Source organism: Chrysochloris asiatica, unplaced genomic scaffold (genome assembly GCF_000296735.1).
Source record: "Chrysochloris asiatica unplaced genomic scaffold, ChrAsi1.0 scaffold00381, whole genome shotgun sequence".
NCBI classification, from domain to species: domain Eukaryota; kingdom Metazoa; phylum Chordata; class Mammalia; order Afrosoricida; family Chrysochloridae; genus Chrysochloris; species Chrysochloris asiatica.
In genome coordinates this window covers 1,119,692-1,144,606 of record NW_006408899.1, presented here as the reverse complement: position 1 = coordinate 1,144,606, position 24,915 = coordinate 1,119,692, and the positions used below count along the sequence as shown (strand labels likewise).

The following is a 24,915-nucleotide window of genomic DNA, read 5'->3' as shown; positions in this document are numbered from 1 at the left end:
AATTACCTTTCAGCCCTATGATATAAAGTGGGCTAACTTTATTCGCAAATTCGTGAAGCGTTCCATACTATTTTGGAGTCCTGGTGTGGTGGTATGGGTTAATGTGCCACACTGCAAAGCCGTATGAACTGCAAGTTTGGTGGTTCAAGCTAACCAGCTGCTCCTTGGAAACCCTATACAGGGTTGCTATGTGTTGGAAGTGACTTGACGATACTTAACAAAAACCAACTTTATTCTATTTCACTGCATTTACTTTCTACAACCTGTTCCTTCAGTCCCTAGTAGCTACTATGATGTGTTGTGTTCTTTTCTGTTTGTACACTTCTACAAATTCTAGTATCTTTATTGTTGTTGTTAAGTGCCATCGAGTTGATTTTGACCCATAGCGACCCTCTATAGGGTGTCCAAGGAGCAGCTGGTGAGCTTGAACCGCCGACCTTGTGGTTCAAACCAACTTTGCAGTCCGGCGCATTAACCCACAGCGCCACACCAGGACTCCAATATCTTTATGTTGTTGTTGTTGTTAAGTGCCGTCGAGTCGGTTCCGACCCATAGCGACCCTGTACAGGGTTTCCGAGGGTGTAAATCTTTACGGGAGTAGAAAGCCTCATCTTTCTCCCGCGGAGCAGATGGTAGTTTCGAACCGCTGACCTTAAGGTTCGCAGCCCGATTCGTAACCACTATCTTTATAAGGTACTATTACTCCCATTTTATAAGGACGTGTTGGCATTAGGTGCTGCTGAGTGGGTTCTGATTTAGAGATCCTATATGCATTACAAAGAAACACTGCCAGTCCTGTGTCGTTCTCACAATCATTGCTAAATCTGAGCCTACTGTGGAAGCCACTGCATCAATCTATCCTCTTTTCCCACCTCCTCTACTTTACCAAGCATGATCTCCTTCCTCAAGGGGCTGGTCCCTTCTGATAACAAGTCCCAAGGATGTGTGACGAAGCCATGCCATCCTGGCTTCTAAGGAGCATTCTGGTTGTACTTTGAAGACAGACCTGTTCATCTTCTCACAGTCCATGGGATAGTCAATACTCTTCGCCAACAACTTAATTCAAAGGCATCAATTCTTCTTTGGTCTTCCTTATTCATTATTCAACTTTCTCATGCTATGAGGTGATGGAAAATACCATGCCATGTGTCAGATGTAAATTTAAGGCCTCAAAGTGACATCTTTGGTCCTTAACACTTTAAAAAGGTCTTTCCCAGCAGATCTGCCTCAGTGCACATAATGTAATTTTTTTGATTACTGCTTTTATGAACGCTGATTATAGATCTAACTAAAATGAAATCCTTGACATCAATCTTTTCTACATTTATCATGATGCTGTTTATTGGACCAGTTGTCCAGACCAGTCTTATTTTCTTTACATACTTAATCCATATTGAAGTATAACACATACTGAAGGCTGTATTCTTTGATCTTCATCACCAAGTGCTTTAAATCCTCTTTACTTTCAGCAAGCAAGGTTGTGTCATTTACATATGGCAGACTATTTAACAGGTCTTCCTCTAATCCTCACGACACGTTCTTCAGAGATCAACTTCTCGTATTATTTGCTTAACATATAGACTGAATAAAAATGGTGAGGAGATGCACCCCTGACACATAACTTTCCTGATGTTAAACCACGCAGTCTCTTCCTTGTTTTCTTTGAATGGCTGCTTCACAGTCTATGTCTAGGTCCTGCAAGAGCACAATTAAGTGTTCTGGAATATTCATTCTTGATCATGTTATACATAATTTTGATGACCTACATAGTCCAATGCCATTGCAAAGTCTATAAGGCACAGGCAGGTGTCTTTCTGGTATTTTCTGCTTTCAGCCAAGGCTTATCTGACATTAGCAACAATATTCCTCAGTTCACATCCTCTTCTGAAGCCTACCTGTGACTGTTTGATTATCTTCAGCAAATTTTATTTGCATGTGATATTAACAATATTGTTCAATAATTTCTGTATTCTGTTGAATCATCTTTCTTTGGAATGGGCACAAATATGGGTATTTTCCCGTCAGTTGGCCAGGCAAATATCTTGGTATAGATGAGTGAGCACCTCTAGTGTTGGACTGCTTTGTTGAAATACTTGAATGAACATTTCATCAATTCCTAGAGCCATGTTTTATTGCCAATTGCCTTTTTTGAAGTGTAGTTTGGACGTCTTCCTTCGGGACCATTGGTAATGACATAGTAATGTTATGTTGTTCAGTGTTTTCAAGCTGGTTTAGATCCATAGCAACCCTGTTTAGGTTTCCAATGAGTGGTTGGTGAGTTTGAACTGCTGGCCTTGCAGTTAGCAGTCCAGTGTTTATCCTACAGTGGCACAATGGGACGCCCAACAAATGGCACAAAACCCTAGAAAGGCTGCCCATAGCACTTTTGAAATTCAATATGCTGTCCAGGTATAAATTTGAGAACATAATTACTAAGCTGCCTCATCTTAATACCTATAAATCAATTAAATCATTTTAATACTGATGCTCTGCTGAATAAAGGTAATATTGTAACATGGATTGAACTGTATATACCCAAAATATGTGTCATTTTGGCTGGGCCATGATTCTGAGTGATTTGGCAGTTAAGCAATGATATAATCAACCCTTTATGATATAATCAGTTATGATTAGCCAATTAGTTATAAGAGGATTAGGGTGGGATGCAACACTCTTATTCAAGCCACAGCCATGATCCCAGGTAAGAGGAATTTCCTGGGGTGTGGCCAGCATCATCTTTAATCTTACAAGAGGTAAAATAGAGAAATCAGCAAAGAAAAGAGGGACCTCAGTACTACCAAGAAAGAAGAGCCAGAGTGGAGTGCAACTTTGGGACCTGGGGGTTCCTGAGCTGAGAAGACCCTAGGTCTAGGAACACTGATGCCAAGACACATGGAGGAGATCTGCATGGAATGGCAGGCTCACAGCTGCTGAAAGGTCCTTTCCCCCAGAGTCCACAGACAGAGAAGGCCTTCTCCTAGGGCCAGCACACTGGATTTGGACTTCTAGTCTCCTGAACTGTGAGCGAATGAGGATCTGCTTGTTAAAGCCATCTACTTGGGGTTATTTCTGTTATAACAGCACTAGACAACCAACACAAACAGGAAGGCCAACTCTACTGTCTTATGTATTTGTCACTAGATAACTAAGACACACTCATTACAATATATTACTGAACGCACTTGCAAATCTCATTCGCAATCCACATCAGTTCCCTGCTTTGTAATTCTACTTCCCTTTCCCTATGATCTCCATGGAGAGCGACATCAGTGCCTTAGATCAGATCATTCTCTTGGACGATCCATCTCTGACAGTATGGCCACAGTCCAAAAGCCTTGGTCTCCTGCCAGAATGGGTCTAGCTTCTATCTCACCAACTTTTCTTGCTGCTCATAATAATGGCAAAGTTTTAGTTCCCTAATAAATTTTGCAAACCAGATAGACAATAGCACACTTTTGCACCAATGCCAGTTCATACAATTCAATCTAAGCTTTCAGTGGTTTGGGTCACGGTAAAAGCAGTTACTGTTACATTTTTAAATCTCTTGTTTTTCATACTTAACATCTTGGAATTACTTGTTATATGCCGTGGAGTCAGTTCCGACTCTTAGCAACCCTGTACAAGGTTTCCAAGGTAGTAAATCTTTACGGGAGCAGAAAGCCTCATCTTTCCCCTGTGGAACAGCTGGTAGCAGCCCTGAGGTTAGCAGCCCAATTCGTAACCACTACGCTACCAGAGCTCCTTTGAAATTACTTGCTACTGCTACATTTCCTTTCTCCCTTATTACTTAATTGCACGTTTGTTACAGAAACAGAAAATTTGCAATTATAAAGCAATATCCATCCACACATACACTCAACATAAATACTACTGCTGCTTTCCGACACCAACAGTTGCAACAAAAGTATCTGCGTTGACTCTGAATTACTCATCTTTTTTAAAGTCCAATTTATGTTTGAACTCATTATTTAGCTTATTTTTCTAGGATCTCAAAGTTTCAAACTTTTATCATGTAAGCTTGCTCTCTAAATTTCCCAATCTTACATTGTAAGTTATCTACCCTAAACTTGAGTTTTCCACTGGTCCACTGTATGCTTTCCTTTACTTTTAAGGAGCCCAAGTGGCATACTGCATTGTGTCGTGCTGCTAACTACAAGGTAAGCAGTTTGAATCTACCAGCTGCTATGAGGGAGAAAGAGGCGGCTTTCTGCTTCCTTAAAGATTTACAGCCTTGGAAACCCTACACAGGGTTGTTATGAGTCGGAATCAACTCGATGGGCAGCAGAGCACACACAAATACTCTCTTCTAGGATTATTTCAAACCTCCCCTGAACTGGTTCCATAACCATTTACATTCTTTAAACTATAAACCTTCAATTACAGGCTGTATAGCTAGAAGGGATAGGGCTTAGGTAATACCTGGCTTTATACTACATTGCCACAGAGGTGATTCTGACTCACAGCAACCCTACAGAAGGGTTCCGAGATGTGATGGTATCAGCCAGCCTCATCTTTCTCCCAAGGAGTGGCTGCTATGTTTGAACCACTGACCCTGTGGTTAGCAGCCCAATGTCTAGCCCACCAAAGAGGCCCAAGAGGAGCAGGGTACATGCCTCTAGTGCAGACCGGATTATTCTTATGAACTAGAATAGATTATGTTGACAAATTAGTGAATCAGGCCCCTCCTACAAAGACAAAGCACTTAAGATTAAGAAACCGAGATGTTATTAGAAGAGGAAGATGTCACTTACCAACTGCACCTGACCCAAATGTATCATCATTGAATTGATCAATCTCTTCATCTTCCTCGCCGAGGCCCTGAAAGGCATCTTCATCTTCATCAAGAGGACAATCCTCCAAAGACTTTTTTAAAAAAGAAGAGACTAGTTATAGTTAAGCATATATCATTTTTACATATGCTTATTTTCTCTTCCCAAGAATGCAGTTGTTTTATTATGACTTTTTTTTAATAAAGCTGGCATTTTCTCCATTTCCCCCATTTGTCAGATTTGGAAGATTTTAGTATTTTCCTATCTTTCAGTTACTATCGCCTGTTGCTTGTTTCACTTAACCTTTGTTTCCAAGTGTTTCATTTCTCTAATTTATCCAAAATCTAATAATAGCATTTCCTCTTGCAACCAAGAAATAAGGCCTGCAACTTCTTCACCAGCACTGGCTAGAGTAAAATGAAAATAAATTCTTCATTATCTTGCTTGAATTTTAGATATAGTTTTCCACAAACTGATCACCTTCCTATTATATTCATGCCGCATTTTTCAACTGTTATTCCCTTTTAATGCCTGTGTTTCATTTCCCATTTTCCTTTTCTTTTCACAGGCCCAAACTCTAGTGCCAAAACGAAAAGCGAAATTTTCAACTAGTAAGTGAATGCTGACTAAGCTGTACCACGGCAACGTCCAGTTCTGGTTCTACCATTTACAAGTTAAAATTCTTTCTGATTGAGCACCTACTGTGGTTCAGACTCTGTGCTGGGCTCTAAGTGTCCTATACTACAGTGCAGGTACAATTGTTGTTAAATGTCATCAAGTTGGTTCTGACTCCTAGCGACCCTGCTGCTGTGGTGCTGTAGGATAAACACTGGACTGCAAGGTTAGTCTGAACACCAAGGGTGGTGGTGCCAATCCACCAGCCACTCCTTGGAAACCCCATACAGGGTTGCTATGAACCAGAATGGCTCGACAGCACTTAACAATAGGGTTTCCAAGGAGTGGATTGTGGGTTTGAACTGTGGACCTTGAGGTTAATAGTCCAGTGCTTATGCTACCGCACCACACCACACCATGTATAACATCACAGAAAAAATCCGTATGAAAGTCACAGGACATGGCTTTGAAGAGTTCCTGGTTGTCTGAGCAGTAAAAGCAGTAACTGTGGCTGGCTCAGCAAATGCTTTTTGTTGTTGTTATTACTAAGTGCTGTTGAGTCGGTTTCGACCCTGTGTGGGGTTTCCAAGGAGCAGCTAGTGAGCCTGAACCTCCGACCTTGCGCTTCACACCGATTGATTTTGCAGTCCAGCACATTAACCCACATTTTAATGTATCACATTAAAATGTTCTATTTTACACATTTCCCCTTTACACTTAAACCTCCTGCTCACTGTATCCCCTCATCTTTTCAAATTTACATTAGATGAGTTTAATCCTGATGCCCGCCTATCAAGTATAAAGCTGAACTGTTCACAATTTCTAAAGAGAGAATCAGAATGTCAATATCTCTCAGTAGATAAACATTAGTGACAATCTTGCCTGCTTACAATATCAGCTGCACTACTCCCAAAAGAAAAGTTAAGGCCAAAGAAGCATTCTACCTAGATCCAAGTCCTCCCGAGCTCACATAAAGCCGACTAGCAACTCTCTCCATCTCAGCGGCAACTACCAGCAACACGCCCTGAAACCACTGACCACCGACTTACTCAAATCACTGCTTTCTCCAATTGGAAAGACAAGCCCTAGGATTCCATAAATCCAAAACTCTGGCCCAGAGATCAAGAGTCACTCAAGGTCACACCGTGGATTAGTGACAGGGTCACGGCTCGGACTCTTGCTCCATCGCCCGGACCTGCCCCCAAATCCAGGTCTCCCTCCACCCGGCCAGGAAACTTCCTCCGGACACGCCCCCTCCCAACTCGGAGCCCAGGGGAGTGGACAGTCTGCGCCCCAGGAAAAGGGCAGGCCCCGCTCCCCGGACTGAGAGCTGGTGTGTCCAGGTGGGCGTGAGGACTTGGAAGTGGGAGAGGGGTGCAGACTCAGGAGAGGGAAGTGCGGTTCCGGGCATCGCCGGGGCTCTACCTCCTCAGGAAGGACCACGGGATCGCCGCAAGGCGCGCCCCTCCAGGTCTCCTCTCCGGACGGAGGTGGAGGGGTCCCGCGACCGCGGTTAACGGGCCCTCCCTGGCGCAAAACAGAGGCCAGCTCTCCGTAGCGGAATAGATAGGGCAACCTGACCACTCGAGGACCACGCACGGCCCCCGTAAGAAACCCGTGACCTCAGCCGGTGGTGCCCCGCCGTCACCCGCACCCAACCCCCCCCACCAGGAGCACGGGACGGACGTGCTGGGGGCGCGAGAGGAAGAGGGGCGCAGGAGGGAGGGAGGGGTCACTTCCGGTCGCTGCAACTCACCTCGTAGCGGAACATTCTTGGGGAGGGAGGGGAGGGAGCGGGGAGGGGAATGGGGGAGGGAGGGAAGAAGCGCTGACTCTCCGGGCTCCTCCGCGCGCGGGTCCTCCACCGGCTCGCGACCCCTGGCCGCCGCCGTACGCCTGGAGCGTGCGTGGGAACGTGCGCAGGCGCGCCTGGGGGAGGTCGGCCGTCCCGCTCGGCGCCGGGTGGCGGCGGCTGCGCGGGGACAGATTTGGCGTCCCGCTTCCTAGTCTCGGCGGCGGGAAGGATGTCCCGTGGCGAGAGACTGCGCAGGCGCTACCCGTCGAGGGCTTCCTTTGGAGCCGGATTCGCAGCTCCGCCCCCCTGTCCCCGGCTGCTCCACGCCTACCCAGCGCTCACATCGGAGCTGAGAGACGGTCACGAGTTTTCCGTCAGATGCAGGGCGGAGAAAAGTCGTGTGATTGTCACAGGATCTGGCTTTGAAGAGCCTCGGGTGGACTCCGGGCTGGGAGAAATGGAGCTTCCCGAGCTGTATTAACTGCGCCCAACTTATCGGGGATCCTCACGTTATGATCTGCGCCGAGCGGAGAAGGAAAAGAGAGAAAAGAAAGAAATGCCGGGTCGTCGGAAATCACCCTCTGAGGCAACAGTTGGCCTGGGCTGGGCTTGCTGTGGTTCCGAGTGTTGACGGCGCCCTTTGTAAAAGGCCGAGGGCTTCTTCCGGGGGTTGGGCTCGGGTGTGTTTTCAAGCACGTGGAGAGACCACTCCCTGGGGGAATGGCCGCAGGGTCACCTCGGGCTGCCGGTGATGGTCCACCCAGCGAGCTGTCCACCCGCGTTACCAGCCTGGGCAGCCTGCTGCCAGAGCCCGTTTGTCTACACTGAGCCATGTCTCTCCGCGCAGAGGACTACACTTGCACTACCAGGGTTTCGCAACCCTCTTCTCTGAACGTCTTGTAAATGTAGCCTCGCCTAGGAATGGCACTTAATATAACTCTTCATAGAATTCCTGGTGGGATCAGCACTGGACTTCGAACCACAAAGTCTGCGGTTCCAACTCATCAGCTGCTGCTGCTCTGAAACCCCTATACAGGGTCACCATGAGTAGGAACCGACTCGACGGCATTTAACAACTTGAGACTTTCAAAGTCAAATTAATCTGAACGTTTCTGTACCTTAGTTTCTTTGACTGTAAAATGGTTATAATTTTACCTGCTTGGTAGAGCAGGAGCCCTAGCATGGTACTGGGTTCAGAATTGAGCTGCTAATTTATAAGGTCAACAGTTAACCCTACCAATCGCTCCTGGGGAGAAAGATGAGGTGGCTGCTCTTTTAAACAGCCTTGGCAACACTGAATCGGTTTCTATGAGTTGAAACAGTAACAGAGGGTTTTCGGTTTGCGGAGTAGCATAGTGGTTCCATGACGGAACCTAATACTACTTATAATGATTGAAGCCTGCTGTGCATTTTGCTAGGCGCTCATTAACGTAATCCATAGCTCATTGAATCCTTATGTTAATCCCATGTTACTAATGGCCGTGGAGTCGATTCTGACTCAGTTACCTTGTATAATATACAATGTATGTGGTTTCTGAGGAGCAACTGGTGGGTTTGAACCACCAACCTTGCTGTTAGCTCTCCAGTGCTTATTCTATAGCAAGGCGCTCTGGTAGTGTAGTGGTTACGAATTGGGCTGCTAACCTCAAGGTCAGCAGTTTGAAACTACCAGCTGTTCCGCTGGAGAAAGATGAGGCTTTCTAGCAGAAAGCTCCCGTAAAGATTTACAGCCTCGGAAACCCTGTGCAGGGTCACTATGAGTCGGAACGGACTCCCCGGTAGTTAGCAACAACAAAGGACTCCTCAATCTTATAAAGTAGGTACTATTTATCCACTTTATAGTTGAGGAAACACAATTAGGTTACATTTTTTTCACATTACCCAGTGGTAAGTGAAGGCAAAGATGTGTTTAACCCTAGCTGGCAACCTAGGTCTGTCGGATTCCAACAACCCAACCTCTTGTCACTATATCGAGATAAAAATAAATGTTGACAGAGACCAGGCTTGGACCTTGAAGCCGGACGGTTCAGCAGGTCTGAGATAAGATAATGGGTTTTCAGGCATGCGTGGAATGTTAACAAAATTTCATGTATGAGCAGGGCTTCAAAGAGTTCATGGAAAAATGCAATGAAAACACTGGAATTTTCCCATGAACTGTTTTGAAACTCCTTCATACTACCTCATACTAGGTAACATTTCTGTTACCTAGTTACCAGTTAGCCACAGAATTAGTGATTTATACACTCAACTAAGGAGTCCTGGTGTGCTGCTGTGGGATAATGCACTGGACTACAAAGTTGGTTTGAACTGCAAGGTTCACCAGTCGCTCCTTGGAAACGCTATGTTGTTGTTGTTGTCAGGTGCCATCGAGTCGGAACCGACTCATAGCGACCCCATGCACAGCAGAACGAAACAATGTCTGATCCTGGGCCAACCTCACTCCTGCTGCCACACTTGAGTCCATTAATGATGCCACCTGGCCGATCCATCTCGTTGGGGGTCTTCCACTTTTTCTCTGACCCTCCACCTTACCCAGCATGACATCCTTCTCCAGCGTCTGTTCCCTCCTGACAGTATGTAAGAATGCAACTGGACACCCTATACAGGGTCACACTGTTAGAACCGACTTGATGGTATTTAACAACAAAGACTCAACCAAATGATTCCAACTCATAGTGACCCTGTATAGGGTTTCCAAGATTAATTCTTTAGGGAAGCAGAAACCAGCTGGTGGGTTTAAGCACAGACATTGTAGTTAGCCCCGTACTTGCCCTACAGTGCCAAACTAGAAGTCCTGTGGCCCACAGGTTGAATCGGACCTGTTTCAGTAAATGAAGCTTTACTGGACCTCAGTTGTACCCAGTTCACATAATTGCCTTAATCTACTTTAGCACAACATAGCAAAGTTGAGTCCTTATTGTATACATAAGAACTACCTGGGGATCTGATTATACTCTAGATTCTGACTCAGTGTTTCTGGACTGGAAATGGAAGTTCTCAGCAGGGGGTTGTACCTGGACGAACTGATCTGAAGCCCTGGAGAACATATTGCCTGAAAAGCTTAAAATATTTATTATCTGGCTCCTTATGAAAACCTTTCTGATTGCTGATGTTGCATACCATGTTTTCTGATCATTACAATGTTAAATATAAGTATTAAAAATGGATTGGAAAAGAACTCTCAGGAATGAAGAAACATACTTCTAATTCATGACTAATTAAGAAAACATAATTTGAAAGTAAAAAAGTATTTAGAAATGAATGGTAACTGCAACATACCAAAACTTTTGTTGTTGTTAGGTGTGGTTGAGCTGGTTTTAACTCATAGCGACCCTGTGCACAACAGAAGGAAACATGGCCAGCTCAGGCACCTCAAGTGTTAAGCTTGACCATTGCTGCCACCACTGTACCAACCCATCTCATTGGGCGGGGTGGGGGTGGGGGGGAGCTTCCTCTCTTGTGCTGACCCTCAACTTGACCAAGCTTGATGTCTTCCAGAAACTGGTTCCTTCTGATTACATGTCCAAACTATGAGAGATGAAGGCTCACCATCTTCTAAGTAGCTTCTAAGTAGCATTCTGGCTGCACCTTCAAAGACAAATCTATTTGTTCTTCTGATAGTCCATAGTCATTTCAACAGCCTCCAACACCATAACTCACATGTGTCAATTTTTCCTTATTAATTGACCAACATTTCACATGCATATGAAGCTAGAGAAATACCACGGCTAGGGCCACACACATCTTAGTCCTCAAACTGATACCTTTGCTCTGGAACACTTTCAAGAAATCTTGTGCAGCAGAATTGCCTAATGCAATATGCCGTTTGATTCTTTGCCCGCTGTTTACATGAATGTTGATGGTGGATCTAAGCAAAATGAAGTCTTTGGCAACTTCAATCCCCTCTCTATTTATCATTTATCATGATGTTATTTACTAGTCCAGTGGTTAGGATTTTTGTTTTCTTTACATTGAGGTATAATCGATACAGAAGGCTGTAGTCTTTGATCTCCATCAGTAGGTATTTTCAGTCCTCTTAGCTTTCAGCAAGCAATCATAGCACAGGCTGATACTTCATACTTCATATAATCCAGTTTCTCGGCTTATTTGCCCAATATACAGGCTGAATAAGTATGGTGAAGGAATAAAACCATGACGTACACCTCTCCTGATTGAGTACCCATCTAATAAAAATTTGTAAAACAAAACTTGTGGTGGATTAAACATGTAAATTCTTTGACAATCTCTCATTGAGAGGAACGTTCTGTGTCCCTTTCTTGAATCTGGCTTGGACTTTGGCTTCTTTGACTAATGCAGGATGGGAAAAGTATTCCATGCCAATCCTGGTTCTAGTCTTAAAGTAGATTCACAGTGTCAGTTGCTGAAAAGATCTAATGGAAAGAAAGGCTTTGAGAGCATGGAGAAGAATTGCCTAGAAAATCCCATTTACCAGCCATTCTGGTCACCAGGCATGTAAGTAAAACTCTCTTGGACTCTCCATGCTGGCTCAGCTGCCAGCTGACTAGTGAGTGACCCCATTTGACACCATGCACAGCAGAATGACTCATCTAAGCCTTGCCCAAATTCCCAGCCACAAAACATGGTTTTCAAAAAGGAAATTTTGGAGTGGTTTATTACTTAGTAATAGAAGATAATTGGAATGAGTCTGTTTAAAAGAAGGATATAAAACTTGGAAATGAGGTGGGAAAGACTATGTGTACTCTTCCAATGTCAGAACAAGAACAGTACCTAACATGCCTGCCCAAGGATCATTGGAAGGAGTACTTGAAGTTCTAGGAGGAAGTCACTGTGTTTGACTTTGTACTTTCTATTAATGAGGTTTCAGAGTCTGCAAACTTCTATCTTAGCTTACAGAAAGTTGACAAGTTGCAAATTATTTTTTTTTCCAGTGGAGATAATTTAATTTTGGAAATATAAATTGATTCCAAAGGTGCAGTCTTATTGCCCTGCAAGACATTAACCAGTCTTTTGAGTCTTTTGAGAACCAGCATTTTTCTTGGCTCACTATGTACCTGGTGCGGCACTGTAGGATAATGTTCTGGATTGCAGGTTGGTTTGAACTGCAAAGTCGGCAGTTTCAAACTCAGAAGCTGGTCCTTGGAAACCTTATGCAGGTTGGTTTGAACTGCAAAGTCGGCAGTTTCAAACTCAGCAGCTGGTCCTTGGAAACCTTATACAGGGTCGCTATGAGTCGGAAAGGACTTGACAGTACTTAACAAGAGCATGTATGTACTGGACCACAAAGTTGATTTGAATCGCAAGGTTGGTGGTTCAAACTCAGCAGTCACTCGTCAGAAACCCTATAAAGATTGCTGTTAGTTGGAACTGACTCCATGGCACTTAGCAACAAGAACATTATATACAATGTGTTGGTTCTTGTATCCACCTTTGTACTATCTTTGCTATCCTGCCGGTTCTCTCGTTAATTAAATACTTCTTTGGCATGTGCTCACAGTATATTTGAATGAGATTCATGTCTTTAACTTTTTTGAAAATTACACTTTGGTAAAGTTTGTAATAAAAACATTTGTTTTGTTTTGCAGGGGATGCAATTCAATTAATACTTGTTGAGCTGACCTTGTGGTTAGCACCCCAAAGAGTTCACCAGCTGTACCACCTGGATGCCTTGTGGAGAATCAGCTAGGTAAAACATCATGAGCAAGACCTAGGTGGTTGGTTTACTGCATATGAGAGCAGTCCTCAACTGTTCTTAAGTGCTGTTGAGTCGAATCCGACCCATAGCGACCTTGTATAGGGTTTCTAAGGAGCAGCGGGTGAGCTTGAACCACTGACCTTGCAGTTCAAATGACTTTGCAGTCTGACACATTAGCCCACAGCGCCACACCAGGACTCTTCAACTGTTGTTTTTATTAAGTGCCACTGTGTCAATTCTGACCTATAGGGACCTTGTATAGGGTTTCCAAGGAGCAGCTGGTGAGCTTGAACCACTGACTTTGCAGTTCAAATGACTTTGCAGTCTGACACATTAGCCCACAGCACCACACCAGGACTCAACTGTAATATATTAGTTTTCCATTGCTGCTGTAACACATTGCCATGAATTGACTAGCTTAAAACAACACAAATTAGGTCTCTTTTAGTTCTGGGAGTCAGAAATTGAAAATGGGTCTCAGGGCTGCATTCTTTTTATTTATTTTATTCTCTCTCTCTCTCTTTTTAAAAAATGTTTTATTGTGTATTGTGTGATAGTCTACATGGGAGAACATTAGTTTTACATTTATTCTATCATACATCGTCTCATTGCCATAGTTACCATCCCGTCCATGCATCATCACCCAACCAAAGGGTACGCCCTGCAATCCTGCCTGCCTTCCCCTCACGGTCCTCAGCACACAGCCCCTCTCCCTCTCCGGATCCCTAGTCCCCAGCCACATCATCCCATCTCTTCACATCATCCTCTCTGTCTCAGTCTCAGGCCTCACTGCTCCCCTGGGTGGGGTCCTGCTCTCCACTCTTCTCCATTGATGGTCCCAGGGCCCTCTGCTCCTAGACTGAAAGGTTAATCACTCCCCTCCTTGCTATAAAATGTCCACCTTTACATTTCCAGTCCTCACAATCAGTCCTGGTAACAGTTATTCACCCTTGCTTCTTAAGGAACCCATCGCTGCATTCTTTTTAGGTTCAAGGAGAGACTGTTTCCTTGCCTTTTGTAGCTTCTTGAGACTAAGGAGCTCTGGTAGTACAATGGTTTAGCACTTGACTGCTAACCAGAAGGTTGCTGGTTCAAGTCCACCAGTGGTTCTGTGGCAGAAAAGACCTGGCTGTCTCCATCCATAAAGACTGCCATCTAGGAAACCTATTGAGCATTCTACTCTGTCGCATGGGGTCCTGGTGTGGCGCTGCTAGAGAATGCACTGGACCACGAGGTCAGTTTGAAGCACAAGGTCAGCGGTTCAAACACACCAGTCATTCTTTGGAAATCCTATTCAGAGTCACTCTGAGTCGACATATACAGGCTCACTATGAGTTGCTATCTTGACTTGACGGCACTTAACAACAACGAACAACAGTCTGTCATATAGGGCGTACACAACAATGAAAACAGAAGCTGTCTGCAGTCTGGCTTGTGGTCTCATCTCCAGCACTGTAGAATCTTGCAGTCTCTCTCTACTTCTTTTGACAGATTTTTCTCTCTGATCTCATTGTCTCCTTCTTATAAAGATCATTGTGATTGCATTAGGTCTACCCAGATCATCCAGGACAATCTCTCCATCTCAAGATCCTTGACTTAATCACATATGCAAAGTCCCCTTTTTTCACGGAAGGCAAAAGAGTGTGGGGCTCCAGAATTGGGACACGGACAGCTTTGGGACCCATTTCAGTTTCTCACATGTGGTATATGCCACCAAGTGGATTCCCACTCCTCGAGACCCCATGTGTGCAGAGTAGGAGTGCTCCATAGGTCAAGACTGACCCTTCAGAATGAGCTGGCCAGGTCTGTCTTCCAAGGTGTCTCTGGGTGGGTTTGAACCTCCAACCCTTTAGCTAGTCATCGAGCACTTAACTGTCTGTGCCACCCAGGGACTCCTTGGGGTGTAAAAATAAATTTTGGTAGTTGTCGTCACAGAACTTTGACAATTTTTGAGGGACACCCTTCAACCTATAAGGTTCACTACAGTCCATAGTCAAAGGGAGTAGAACCAGTGCCCGCTTGGGAGGACAGACTCTTCTGACGTGTTTTAAAACCACCTACGTAAATAAGTGGAGTTCTGGTGTGGTGCTGCAGGATAATGCACTGGACTGTAAGATCAGTTTGAACCCCAAGGTCCGTGGTTCAAACCCACCAGCTGCTCCTTGAAACCCCTATACATGGTTTTATGGGTTGGCACCAACTCGATGGCCCTTAACAACAACAGCTTAAATAAGTGGAGTCCTTGCATGCTTCTGCAGGATGGTGCATTGGACTGCAAGGTCAGTTTAAACTGCAAGGTTGTTGTTGTTAACTTCCATGGAGTTGGTTCCAACTCATAGTGACCCTGTATGGGGTTTCCAAGTAAATCTTTAGGAGAGCAGAACGCCTCATCGTAGTAGTTTCGAACTGCTGACCTTGCGGTTGGCAGCCCAACTCATAACCACTACACTACCAGAACTGCAAGTTAGGCAGTTCAAACCCACCAGCCACTCCTCAGTAACCCTATACGGGGTCATATGGATCAGAAAGGACTTGATGGCACTCAACAACAACAACAACAACTTAAATAAGTACACAGAGTCCTGGTGTGGTGCCGTAGGATAAACACTTCACCTCAGGGATGGTTGACCTGCAACGTAGGCAGTTCAAACTCACCAGACACTCCTTGGTACCGACTCACAGCACTTAACAACAACATTTATGTAAGCAAGTAGCCTACTTACAGGAAAATTCCAGGCCTTCTAACCAGGGCAAAATTTCTGGGAAAACAATAGCCCCTGTTATGATGATGTCTTATAAAATACCAATAATGTAAATGGTGGGATATCAGGGCAGGAATATAGAGACTGATTTATGGATCAGAGTAAGGAGTCAGGAAGCAGACTTGTACATAAATGTATATTTAGTAAGATGTCAATTCAGCGTACAATGAAAACGTAATTTGATTGTTATATGTAGATAATTGGTATTAATTTTGAAAGAAAGCTAAGACCTCATGGCCAACCACTCAACAAAATCAATTCCAAAATGATAAATTCCATGAAACATTTTAAATCAGCAGGATTTAAAAAAAAAAAAAAATGGGTGAAAATTTGTATGATTTCAGGATGAATTTTTAGAATTTATTTGCTTCAAAAATGGAAAAGTCATGAAGAAAAATTGGAATGAATTACATAAGAGTGACAAATACATGACAAATGTTTGTGCATTAAAATCATCAAATTATTTTCCACACGTGTTAAAGAGAAAGTATTGACATAAGATACAAAGAATTAAAATATCAATCTTAAACTTCTTTAAATGCTTTAGAAAATCCACAAAAATAATTTTTAAAAGGCTATGAAACATGTGAAAAGATAGATTTTAAAAGTGAATGTCAATCAAGAAAGATAGGTGTCATTGTAAAACCATCAACGTTTGACAGAGAGTAAGAAAAGGAAGGAAGGAGGGAGGAAGAAAGGAGAGAAGAAAAAAAAGACGAATTTTAGTGTTGATGATGACTTATGAGGCGAACACTTGTGTAAATAGTTTGTAGAAATAGTGGTTCTGGAGGGCAATTTGCTAATGTGTACGACTCAATGGCACTTAACAGCAACAGTCTAGAGGTCTGAAATACTGCAACCCTAAGGAAGTAAGCGCAGTCCTAGTGTGGCATTGAGGGCTAATGTGTCAGACTGCAAAGTCATTTGAACTGCAAGGTCGGTCAGTGGTTCAAGCTCACCAGCTGCTCCTTGGAAACCCTATACAGGGTTGCTATAGGTCAGAACCAACACTACAACACTTAACAACAACAAGGAAATAAGAAGAGTTCTTTCTACACAATGAATTCTGTGCAAGGATATTTATCACAGCGGTACTTGCAATAGTGAAAAGATTGTTGTTGTTGTTGTTAAGTGCCGTCGAGTCAGTTCTGACCCATAGCAACCCTGTATAGGGTTTCCCAGAAGCATCTGGTCAGCTTGAACCACAGACTTGATTGGTAGCCATCTAAATTCCAGTAATGGGAAATAAACAAAATCATGTTTTAAAAAGCTACTTCTGCATGGCAAATGTTTGTGTTACAAAGTCAGAGAATGAAAAGGATGAAAAAGGATCTTCATAATATAATATTATATATAATGTACTGTTCTTGTTAAGTGCCATCAAGTTGGTTCCGACTCATAGCAACCCTGTATAGTGTTTCCGAGAAGTGGTTGGTGGGTTTGAACTGCTGACCTCACGGTTAGCAGGCCAGTGCTGATCCTACAGAGCCACATCAGAAACTCCTGTGTGTATAAAGGTCCAAAATATTATCTGAAGTTTCTTTTAATTGACAGAATTAGAGATGATTTTTTAAAATCACTTTTTTTTCTGTCTACTTTTATATGTTCCAGCTTTTCTATAATAGATGAGCACAATATATTTTTATGGAAAAATGTTGTCTTTTACAAAGTAGAAACAAGAAGAGAGGTGGGAAAAACAGAAGAAGGAAGTTCTGAGGCTGAGGCTGCCAATGAATCCCTTCAGCCCTCCTTGAAATTTCCCATAATGAAGGAGAAGAACCGGGTGTAGATATTGTTTGTAATTTTGAAGTGGTACCAGTTCCACTTTTTAAAATGCCAGCAGATACCAGGTATTTGTATAGTATATTTTTGTATTTTCTCAACATTTTCTGGTCTGACAAACATTTCTTAAGGCTCAGTCAACAGAGAGGAGAAAAAATAAGAGTTTCCGGGTGGAAACATGAAGACACATTTGTGCTCTTGGAGGGAACCTCTTACTGGTCTTCTATGAATATTTGTTGAATGCCCACTATGTACAAAGTTCTATATCTCATTGTATGGAGACATGAAAGAAACGGGAGATTTCTTTGCCATCACATGAATGAATTCATTAATTTGATAAATATGTACTGATTGTCTTCCTTGGTATAGGCACTGGGGGATGGATCAGTGAACAAAATGGAAGAAAAAACCAAGGCACCTGCCCATAAGAAGTTTGTTGTTGTTAGGTGCCATCGAGTCGGTACCGATTCATAGCGACCTTATTCACAGCAGAATGAAACACTGTCCAATCCTGGGCCAACCTCACTATTGTTGCCATGCTTGAGTCCATCGATGCTGCCACTTGGCCAATCCATCTCATTGGGGGTCTTCCTCTATTTCTCTGACCCTCCACCTTACCAAACATGATATCCTTCTCCAGCGACTGCTCCCTCCTGACAATATGTCCAAAGAAGTGTACTCCCTCTTATTTTAAATGACAATACTCACCTTTCAGGAACTTGCACTATACTCGGGAGCTAGAAGTTGGAATTTGGGCTTGAGGGGGTAGAAAATACAGTTTCCTGAATGTTTAGATCATCTAATCCCTGAGTTTATAATTTCCTGAAGAATGATTTCCTACCATATTTCCATAAGCACAGAAACTGCCCCGTTTCCTAGATCAGTACATATCTTTTAATGACCTTATTTAGTGCATCTTTCAGTTCCTTGTTTCTCATGCTGTAGATTAAAGGATTCAAGAGGGGCGTAACAAAGGTGTAGACAACAGAAACTGCACGTCCCATTTCTGGGTTGTAGCTAGAGCTAGGGCGTAAATAGATCAGGCTACAACAGCCATATTGGAGGAGAACTACAGTCAGATGAGAAGAGCAAGTGGAGAAGGCTCTGTGTCGTCCCTCTGCTGAATGCATCTTCAGAATGGTAGCCACAATGAAGATGTATGAGATGGAGATCAGGGAAAAGGGAATGGTAAGGATGATGACACTAGTGATGAAGATCATGGCTTCTGGCATCTGAGTATCTCCACATGCCAACCGCAAAACTGGGAGCACATCACAGTAGAAGTGAGTGACTCTATTGTAGACACAAAAAGGCAGATGGAAAATGAAAACTGTCAGTAGCAAGGCTAGAATGAAACCCATGACCAAGGCTCCCATTGCCAACTGGGTACACAGCTGCCAGCTCATGATGAGGGTGTAAGACAAGGGGTCACGGATAGCTACAAACCGATCATAAGCCATGATTCCTAAGAGAATGCAGTCGGCACTGCCCAGAAAGACAAAGAAGAACATCTGCGTACCACACCCAGTGAAAGAGATGGGTATTCTCCCCATGGTCAGGAAGTTTTCCAAGGCCAGAGGGGCAACAGTAGAAGAGTAGAAGATTTCCAGAACTGCTAGATTGGCCAGAAAGAAATACATGGGCGTGTGGAGCGAATGTTCAGCCCAGACAGTGAGAAAGATTGTGGCATTACCAATGAGACTGCCAATATATATTAATAGGAACGTCGCATAAATAAACATCTGTACCTCCAGGATGGGTGAAAATGGCTGAAAGTGGAACTGGATCTCTCTAGTTTGGTTTTCATCCTCCATAAAACCACATTGGCACATTGGATCTTCTAGAACTAAAGAGAAATTATGTTAGAAAAGAAAGTGCTGTGGCTTTAGGTTGGAGGCCATGGCAATGTTTTACCAGCTAACCCTTTTGTAACTGAAGTCCAGGTATGGCGCTGTAGGATAAGCACTGGACTGCTCACCGTAAGGTTACTGCTTCTTAGAAACCCTATACAGACAGGATTGCTATGAGTTGGAACTGTCTCCATGGCCCTTAACAATAACAACACCATTGATAATTACAGAGATGAATTAATGCTATGCAAGCCATTCCCTGCTCTCTCTTGTGTTTTTCACTCACATTTTCAGGAGTGCTGGCTGGAATAAACTATAAAGACTATGACAATGAATGAACAACAGAAAAAACCCAAACCCATTGCCACTGAGTCAATTTCAACTCATAGCCACCCTGCATAGAGTTTCTGAGGCTTGCAGATCTTTATGGGAGCAGAAAGCCTCATCTTTCTCCCACAGAGCAAGTGGTGGGCTTGAACTGCCAACCTTGTGGTTAGTAGTCTAATGCTTATCCTTACACGCCACCAATCAGAGTCAATCTAATTTGCCCCATGTGGCAATTGAGCTCAAGACTATGAGACTTCATTACTGTTTTGCAAGAATTATCTGAACTAATAATCCCTGACCTTCTAAACCTACACGTTTCCTAGCAATAATCTTGTTGTTGTTGTCAGGTGCCATCGAGTCCTAACCAACCCATAATGACCCTATGCACAGCAGAACGAAACAATGTCCGATCCTGGGCCAACCTCACTACCGCTGCCACACTTGATGCCATCAATGATGCCACTTGGCCAATCCATCTTGTTGGGGGTCTTCCTCTTTTTCTCTGACCCTCCATCTTACCCAGCATGACATCCTTCTCCAGTGACTGTTCCCTCCTGACAATATGTCCAATGTATTAGAGGCGAAGCTTAGCCATCCTGGCCTCCAAGGAGCACTCTGGTTGTGTTTCTTCCAAAACAGATCTATTGGTTCTTTTGGCAGTCCATGGCACTTTCAGTATTCTCCTCCAACACCACAACTCAAAGGCATCAATTCTTCTATGATCTTCCTTATTCACTGTCCAGCTTTCACATCCATATGAGGCTATTGAAAACACCATGGCCTGGGTCAGGCACACCTTAGTCCTCAAGCTGACATCTCTGCTCTGCAACATTTAAAAAGTTCCTGTGCAGCACATTTGCCCAATGCAATAATCTATTGGCTCTCAAATGTGAGCCACCACGATCCCGATTCCATGCTTATTACAGGCACTGGGGTCATATTGTCCTGTATAAAGAATCTTCCTTCACTTTTCTTTGGAGTTACCTTCCTGGAGCAGAAAAGGGGTCTGCTTGTACCAGTTCTGCAGCACTGAGCAAGATGACTGGTTTGTTTCTGTAGAGTCAACTCCTAACCTTCTAGTACCCACCACTGCCACGGTGACCCTGCATACAGGTGTTCCAGGAACACAAAGCCTCATCTGTCTCCTATGGAGTGGCTGGTGGGTTTGAACTGATAACCTTTCGGTTAGCAGTTTAGTGCTTATCCCATAGTGCCACCAAGGGCCCTTTGCCTTCTAGTACAGTCACCCTTCATGGTAGTCACAACCTCCTCACACCTTTTATAACTTTTTTTTGTGCTTCCAATCAAGAGTTAGAAGAACAGTCACTTGATAAACAGCAGCAAGACTGACATCTGGGTTTGGGCAATCTATAGAGATAAATTCTTCTCGTCTTGCAGTTGCACAGTGCATATATTTATGTGTTTTGTAAAATATCCAGTAGACTATCTTGCACACTTTTCTAGAAACTGTTATTTTTACTTTATGGTTGCTGTTGTTGTTAAGTGTTGTCGAGTTGTTTTCCACTCATAGTGACCCTGTATAGGATGTCTGTGGAGCAGCTGGTGGGTTTCAACAGCCCATCTTGCGATTCAAACCAATCTTACAGTCTTGTGTTTATCCTACAGCGTCACATTGCTTTTATGTATGTCTTTTTTTCCTCAAAGATATACAATATCCTGCAAGGCTGTATCTCATTTCTCTCTGTGTAATGCCTAGAATGAACCCAGTGTGGTGCTGTTGGATAAGCACTAGACTGCTAACTACAAGGGTGCTCAGCAGTTCAACCCACCAGTAGCTCTCTGAAACCCTACACAGGAAGCCGTAAGTTGGAACCAACTTGATGGCACACAGTAACAATCCTTAGAGTAGGGAACTGGTGGTGGTGTAGAATAAGCACTGGGCTGCTAACCACAAGGTTGGCGGTTCAAATCCATCAGGTGCTCTTTTGGAGAAAGATGAGACTTTCTGCTCCCATGAAAATGTACAGCCTTGGAAACTTTTTACAGGGTTGCTATGAATTGGAACCGACTCCTCTGTACCTAACAACAATAAGCCACAACCAAACCAGTTGCCTTAGAGTCCATTCCAATTCATGGTGATCCCATGTGTGTCAGAGGAGAACTGTGCTCCACAGGGTGTTCAATGGCTGATTTTACAGCTGGATTGCCAGGTCTTTCTTCTAAGGTGCCTCTGGGTAGCTTGAAGTCGTCTACCTTTGGTTAATAGCTGAACACTTAACTCTTTGCGCCACCTAGGTACTGACCAGTAAATGAGTATGGAATGAATGAATAAATGGATGTGTCTCTTTCACAATCAGGCTAGGCTTTCATTTACGCAGAGCACATGGGAGTCCTGGTGTGGCGCTGTGGGTTAATGCGCTGGACTGCAAAGTCAGTTTGAATGGCAAGGTCGGCCGTTCAAGCTCACCAGTAGCTCCTTGGACACCTTATACAGAATATTTATGAGTCAGAACAGACTCAACCTCACTTAAAAACAACAACAGCATGATCTACCAGACCAATCTCAGGATGCATGGAAGGAAAACATCCCTCTTACAGACCTGGTACAATTGTATTCCTTTGTATTTAGAAAACATGGTTCCTGAAACTGTTCGCATAGTACTTGTTAAGGAAGGCCCTCTGGTAGCGTAGTGGTTACAAGTTGGGCTGTTAACCTCCAGGTCAGCAGTTCGAAGCTACCAGCCGCCATTCCGCGGGAGAAGGATTTACAGCCTTGGAAGCCTCCACAGCACTCCACCACCACTGTTTGTTAAGGAGCCTTAATAGCATAGTGGGTTACCACAGGCCAGCAGTGTGAATGGAGAAAGATAAGGCTTTCTGCTCCCGCAAGATTTACAGTCTCGGAAACCCTATGCAGGGTTGCTATGAGCTGGAACTGACTTGATGGCATGGATTTGTTTATCTACTAGCCATTTAAACACCCGTCTTGTCTTATGGAAGAAAGACTGAAGAGCTGCTTTGTAAAGAGTACTGTCAAGTAAACCCTATGGAGTAGTTCTTTGTTGTAACGTAAGGGGTCGCTGTGACTCGGAACCAACTGAATGGCAGCAGGTTTGGTTTGGGTTTCATTAGTAATTACTAGTTTGACTTTGTGGACCCGAACCTCATACCTTGTGGTTCACAGCACAGTGCTTATGACACTTACCACACTTACCAACAACAATGAAATGACTTTGACTTTAACTAATTCAGTACTGAAATGTTTTCCTGGATGAGGAGAATCGCCTGTCTCTCCATCACCCTGAATCTCTGCTTGTGGATAATCAGGCTGATGCATCTCTGCATTTCCAGGCTCCCTGGGGACTCACTCTGAGAGACACTGGGTATTGGATGCGGAGCTAGCTCTGGACTGTTGGCCACAAGCTAGATCCAATAGACACTCCAAGGGAAGACAGAGTTTAAAACAACCAGAATGCTGTTTCAGATGCCTTTGTTGTTAACATTCCTCCTACCCAATAGTCACTACATAAAAAGTTACCCAAAGTCTCATCATGTGTTTTGTTAATTATGGTTTGGATCTCAGCCAGGCCCATTCTCACAAGTAAGATTTGAAGAGTCTTGTAAAAACCTCATTTATAAAAGTTAATATTACCCCCGGGGTAAATGAGATGGACCCAGTTAAAATGAAAATAAGAGAGTGAGAGTATAAATTTAGAGGATCAATTATAGTACTACTGAATCTTGTCAATAGCACCTTAACTAATTTTATTGACCAGATTCAATCCAGGACTTTTGCGAAGATTTAAAGCCTCAGAAACCCTATTGTCATTGTTGTTAGGTGCCATTGAGTTGGCACTGACTCATAACGACTCTATGCACAACAAAACAAAACACTGCCCAATCCTAGGCTAACCTCACAGTCTACATTTGAGCCCACTGATGCTGCCACTGTGCCAATCCATCTTGTTGGGGGGGTCTTCCTCTTTTTCTCTGTTCCTCCACTTTACCAAACATGATATCCTTCTTCGGTGGCTGGACCCTTCTGACAATATGTCTGAAGTAACAAAGTAACCCTTTACAGTTATATATATGGAAACCCTACACAGGGTCACAATGAGTTGGAACCGACTTGACGGCACATAACAACAACTACAACATTAGGCCTTGGGAAGAGAGGACAGTTTAGAGCACTGTGCATATGGGGGTGGAGCAAATGGTTAAGTGCTTGACTTCTAATCAAGAAGTTGGTGGTTTAACTCACCCTGAGACACCTTGAAAGAAAGACCTGGTGATCTGAAAGCTCACAGCCTTGAACCCCCTGTGGAGTAGCTCCACTCTGCAACCTGGGGTTGCCATGAGTCAGAAGTGACTTGACTTGATGGCAGCTGGAATTGGTGGTACATGTGGGGAGGCAGTGACATGACCTGGCCATAAACCCTGCAGCTCAAAATCCACCGTCAATGTTCATTAGTTCAATACTAATTCAAGGACAATTTATTAAGCACCACTTCTTACTTTAAAAATGTATTCATTATCCATTCTCTCCTTATTAAGTGCTGTTGAGTGGGTTGTGACTCATAGTTGCTCTGTATATGGTTTCTGAGGACTGGCTGGTGGCTTTGAACCACCATCCTTGCAGTTAGCAGTTCATTGCTTGTCCTACAGCATCAACAGTCCAGTGCTTATCCTACAGTGTCACACTAGGGTGTAGAGAGGGTAATTAACTTACTCATTATCTCACAGTGATTTAGAGGTGGAAGAGAGGCTAGCATTTACATCTACGGTGGCTCAGTGGGCCAAACATTGGACTGTTAACCAAAAGGTCAGTCAGTGGTTGGAACCCACCAGCTGCTTCACAGAAGAAAGATGTGGCAGTCTGCTTCCATAAATTTTTACAGCCTCACAGACCCCGAGAATCAATTCTTCTCTGACCTCTAGGGATGCTCTGAGTTGGACTTAACTTGAAGGCACTGGGTTGGGTACTTATCAATGATCACATAGACTTCATCTTGATTCTTGTCACAGGACCATGGATCTGCTGTGGTCTCATCCTAATACTCCCAATAAACTCAGGACAAAGCAGCAAATGACCTCTCAGGTTGACGTGCTCATTAACATAAAAAGGTGATTTTAATGACAATGGAGAAGAAGATATATTGTTGTTGTGAGGTGCCATCGAGTCGGTACCAACTCATAGCAACTGTCTGCATCATTCAATAGTTTGCCCACAGAATATTTCAATATTGCAAGTTAAGGCTTGACATTTTTTTCTTTACTTCTTTCAGCTTCAGAAATAATGAATGTGTTCTTCCCTTTTGATTTTCTAACTCCAGGTCTTTGTACATTTCTTTGTAATACTTGACTTTGTCTTCTTGAGCTG

The 24,915-nt window shown here is 43.6% G+C and overlaps 2 protein-coding genes across 2 annotated transcripts in view; both read right to left on the bottom strand.

Annotated features, from left to right (window-relative positions):
- The window catches only part of PATL1 (protein associated with topoisomerase II homolog 1 (yeast)), a 34,810-nt gene extending 27,575 nt beyond the window's left edge, over window positions 1–7,235 (bottom strand). Inside the window, exons 1-2 of the mRNA XM_006876466.1 lie at window positions 7,141–7,235; window positions 4,752–4,863 (exon numbers count right to left, since the gene is read on the bottom strand). Coding sequence (XP_006876528.1) covers window positions 4,752–4,863; window positions 7,141–7,155 — 127 coding nt within the window. The 5' untranslated portion in view covers window positions 7,156–7,235. The remainder of the gene's footprint in view (window positions 1–4,751; window positions 4,864–7,140) is intronic.
- Window positions 7,236–18,272: 11,037 nt separating this feature from the next.
- Window positions 18,273–19,211, bottom strand: LOC102827620 (olfactory receptor 10V1-like). Its single transcript, XM_006876465.1, has one exon. The coding sequence runs from the start codon at window positions 19,209–19,211 to the stop codon at window positions 18,273–18,275; it is 939 nt and encodes a 312-aa protein (XP_006876527.1).
- Between the last annotated feature and the right edge of the window lie 5,704 nt (window positions 19,212–24,915).

Bases quoted from the DNA above. Each gene is read 5' to 3' on its own strand.
- LOC102827620 (XM_006876465.1), bottom strand. From the start codon at position 19,211: ATGGAGGATGAAAACCAAACTAGAGAGATCCAGTTCCACTTTCAGCCA.